Source organism: Haplochromis burtoni, unplaced genomic scaffold (genome assembly GCF_018398535.1).
Source record: "Haplochromis burtoni strain Fernald_Lab_line unplaced genomic scaffold, NCSU_Asbu1 Contig_2318, whole genome shotgun sequence".
NCBI lineage: Eukaryota > Metazoa > Chordata > Actinopteri > Cichliformes > Cichlidae > Haplochromis > Haplochromis burtoni.
The window spans coordinates 5,824-9,746 of NW_024584679.1; the positions used below are offsets into that span (position 1 = coordinate 5,824).

At 37.7% G+C, this 3,923-nt stretch overlaps 1 protein-coding gene across 1 annotated transcript; it reads left to right on the forward strand.

The window, feature by feature from the left end:
- Positions 1-2,558: 2,558 nt before the first annotated feature.
- Positions 2,559-3,369, forward strand: LOC121813707 (carcinoembryonic antigen-related cell adhesion molecule 1-like). Its single transcript, XM_042217598.1, has 2 exons — positions 2,559-2,865; positions 3,137-3,369. The coding sequence occupies exons 1-2, from the start codon at positions 2,559-2,561 to the stop codon at positions 3,367-3,369; spliced, it is 540 nt and encodes a 179-aa protein (XP_042073532.1).
- The last annotated feature ends 554 nt before the right edge of the window (positions 3,370-3,923 follow it).

Consider the following 3,923-nt stretch of genomic DNA (forward strand, 5'->3'; position numbering starts at 1 on the left):
TTCCTGCTCAGATAACATGGATCAGTTTCGTAAGAAGTCAGTTTGTAGACTGATGGTATACTTAAACTTTGAGCCACAATCCTTATAAAAACTTCAATTCAATTCAATTTTATTTATACAGTAGCCTCAAGACGCTTTATATTATAAGGTAGACCGTACAGTAAACCCCAACACTCATATGACCCTTTTAAGCAAGCACCTTGGCGACAGTGGGAAGGAAGAAACCTCCAGCAGAACCAAGCTTAGAGAGGGGTGGCAATCTGCTGTGACCGGTTGGGGTGAGAAAAGGAAGACAGGATAAAAGACATGCTGTGGAAGAGAGCCAGAGATTGATAACCAGTAATGATTCAGTGCAGAGAGGTCTATTAACACATAGTCAGTGAGAAAGGTGACTGAAGAAGAAATACTCAATGCATCATAGGAATCCCCTAGAAGCCTGCACCTATTGCAGCATAACTAAGGGAGGATTCTGGATAACCTGATCCAGCTCTTACTATATGCTTTAGCAAAAAGGAAAGTTTTAAGCCTATAATCTTAAAAGTAAAGATAGTGTCTGTCTCCCAAACCCCTTGTATGGAAGCTGGTTCCATAGAAGAGGGGCCTGAAAGCTGAAGGCTCTCCCTCCCATTCTACTTTTAAATACTCTTTAGAGTATTTAAAAAAAAAAAAAACCATAGCTAGCCAGGCCTCTGTAGCTGATGCAGCCGGAGGCAGCTTTGTATTTTTATTTAGAATTTTTATTTATTACTTCTAGTCTGAACTAGTGTAACTTGTTATTGTCAAGATGTCCTCAGAACTCCCAGAACAACGTTCAGTTTATCCAAAAAGCTGCAGTGAGAGTACCAACAGGGACTAGGAAAGAGAGAGCATATTTCACCTATATTGGCTTCCTTTCACTGGCTCCCTGTTAAATCCAGAATCAAATTTAAAATCCTTCTGCTCATGCACAAGGTCTTTAAAGTGTCAATCATGAAATACAGTTTCTGATCTTGTCTTCTGTGATAGTGTCTTGTTTTTGTTTCTCTGACATATCACAACTTAGATTATTACACTTTTGAGCCTCTTATGTGTGTGACTCTTAGTTGGATAAGCATTTCAGAAAAGCCTGATGGCTCGTCTGGGATTCTGCGAACAACAGTAACAGTCTGCTGGGCCATTATTAAGTGCTTACACAGTTACACCACATGAGGGAGGCATCGTGCAAGTTTTCTAGTGGATCAGCTTATAAAAAAGTCTATGACTCTACTTGCATGTGAAACTGACACTGCACCTTGTTAATACTTAAGGGTTTAAAGGGTTAAGTAGAGTTTCATTTACCATATTGAGTCAGTAGGTTCGTGGTCAGTTTGATAGTTGAACATTCCTAGCTGCACTCTTCACAGATATTTAATTAATGGCTTTGTTACTACAGCTTCTTATTGTCTTAGTGGCATTTGCAGGTAAGTCTCAAAAATGATGATGTTCAGTAGAGCTTATGGTCTCTTTACAAAAGGTTATATTTTCCTTTGGATGTTTGCCAAAGACTTAGAGAAGCAGCAATTCACTGAAAGCAAGAGCTGGTTAGCTGTTTTAATAACCACACGTTTACTGAGTGAGTTCTTGAAACTCGATCAGAAATATGTACAGTATTATCTGAAAAAGCTCAATCTCTAATGAAAATAAGGTGAACTCCGCAGCTTTGCCGTATTTCATTGCGTATTTTCCACAATTGTTTTATTTGTTTGACTGACATATGTTTTATGTAGTTTTCTATTTGTCTCCTGCAGTTTTCACTGAAGGAGCTGGTGTGTTGCCTGATGGTCCACTGAATGCAGCTGTAGGAGAAAAGGTGATGTTCACCACAACACTGACTCCAACAGAAACACCATTTCTGTCTGTGAACTGGAACTTAAATATCTCTAAGAATATAATAACCTCAACTAACTTGGTAAACAATACTGGACCAGAGTATGAAGGCAGGATCACCTTCTTCCCATCTACTGGGTCTCTGGAGCTCAGGAGTCTCACTCTGGATGACATTGGAGAATACAGTGTTAGCATTGTACAAGCTGATGGCACAAACCCTGTTGGACGTACAACTTTGGAGATACACGGTGAGCAGATCTTGAAATCCAACAGTGTAATTTTTTCTGCAATATTTAAACAAGTTTACATTATATTAAACGTGCAAAAATACCTGTAATTATTAGTACATTTTTGTTATGTTTTGTTCTGCATTCTTTCAATAATTTGTGATATTATTCAGATTGTGATATTACAAACTTTACAAAGTGGCTGTAAGAAACTGAATGGCTTATTTAAATGTAGTATTGACCAGCATATTGTAAAGAACAAGCTGAGAACTCAACTGTCTCATTTATTCTGTTCAGAATAGTCACTTAAAGGGAGTTGATTTATTTATTTATACAAATAAAAATATTTCAAGATTTTGATTGGTACAGTATTTCTTTCAATTATTGATATTCTGTATTTTTAGATTGTGTATGTAATATATCCTCCTTAACATGACATGGTTTGTTTGTTGTTTCAATGCTTATTTTCTATTGTTGATGCCAACAATGAAACTATTTTGTTTTTCTTTCACAGAGAAAGTCTCCAATGTGTTGGTAACTTCCAGCAGCACAGACTTGGTTGAGTTCAGTGCTTCTGTCTCTCTGTCCTGCTCTGCCTCTGGATCCTCTCTCTCTTTCCTCTGGTTGAACGGCAGCTCTGAGGTTACAGCAAGTGACAGAGTTCAGCTCACTGATGGAGGCTCCAGTCTGACTATAATCACTGTGACCCGCTTTGACCAGGGACCATTCAGGTGTCGTGTGTCCAATCCTGTCAGTACTGGTACCAGTGATCCAGTAAACCTCTCCATCAGCTGTGAGTTACTAAAGTAAATGCTCAGTAATTTATCTGAAAACATCTGCACACAAGCATCAGAGTGTTTAGACATCATTTTAGATTTCAGAATATTAGATATGTCTGATAAGCTGAATAAAAGATGGATGAGATCTTTTTTTCTGTTGACATGATGTGAAGCAATGTAGTTGTGTGAAATACTTTTGCGATTTAACAAGAAAAACTGAATTTAATATACTTTTACATTTTTCATCAACCCAACGTAACTTTTCTATGTTCCTTCTACATTTAGATGGTCCAGAAAATATCAATTTGATCTCATCTTCTCCACAAGGATACTTTGCTGTGGGGTCAGACATCAGCCTCACCTGCTCGGTTGGATCCAGACCTCCTGCCCACTTTAACTGGTTTCTGAATGGAGATCAGCTGCCTGATACTGGATCAGAGCTCAGACTGATGAATGTTCAGATGAGTCAGAGTGGAAACTACAGCTGTCAGGCCTTTAACAGCAAAACTGAGATCTGAGATCTCAAACATCTCAGCTTTCAACCATCACTGTACTGGGTAGGTTTGATTTACTGTTCTGTTCATTCTCTGCAACTACTTTGCTCAGATAATACTTTCATACATTTAAAAAAACATTTGTGCAGGAAAAATGAAAGGAGAAAACTGATATTTTTTCTCATGCAGAAGAGATAAATAGCTCGTAGGAAAAGAAGCTCAGGTAGAACGAAGAATTTACAACACAAACAAAATATATTGATCTATACTCGAGTAGCCTAACATTACAACATTTTGTGTAAGCCACCAAAAACGTTAAAAAGTCTTTAGTTCATTTCTGACGTGTCAGAGCATTGCCAGTCATCATTGCTACAACATAGTTAATCTAAAGAACCATACCATCAGGATGTAACAATAAAGAGTAACTAGAAAGATTTGCATTTCCTGCGAAAATGCAGTGTGGATGCTTTAAAGCTGAAGCTGTATGCAAAAACTAGCTGAAAAAGCTGAAAAGTTGCAGAAATTGTAAAAACTTTGCAGAAGCAAAGGAACTTTGCTAAAATGGAATAACTTAGCAG

Excerpts from the sequence above, each read along its gene's own strand:
- LOC121813707 (XM_042217598.1), top strand. The coding sequence starts at position 2,559 with ATGAAACTATTTTGTTTTTCTTTCACAGAGAAAGTCTCCAATGTGTTG. Across the intron at positions 2,866-3,136 it reads AGTAAACCTCTCCATCAGCT|ATGGTCCAGAAAATATCAAT; the intron begins GTGAGTTACTAA and ends TTCTACATTTAG.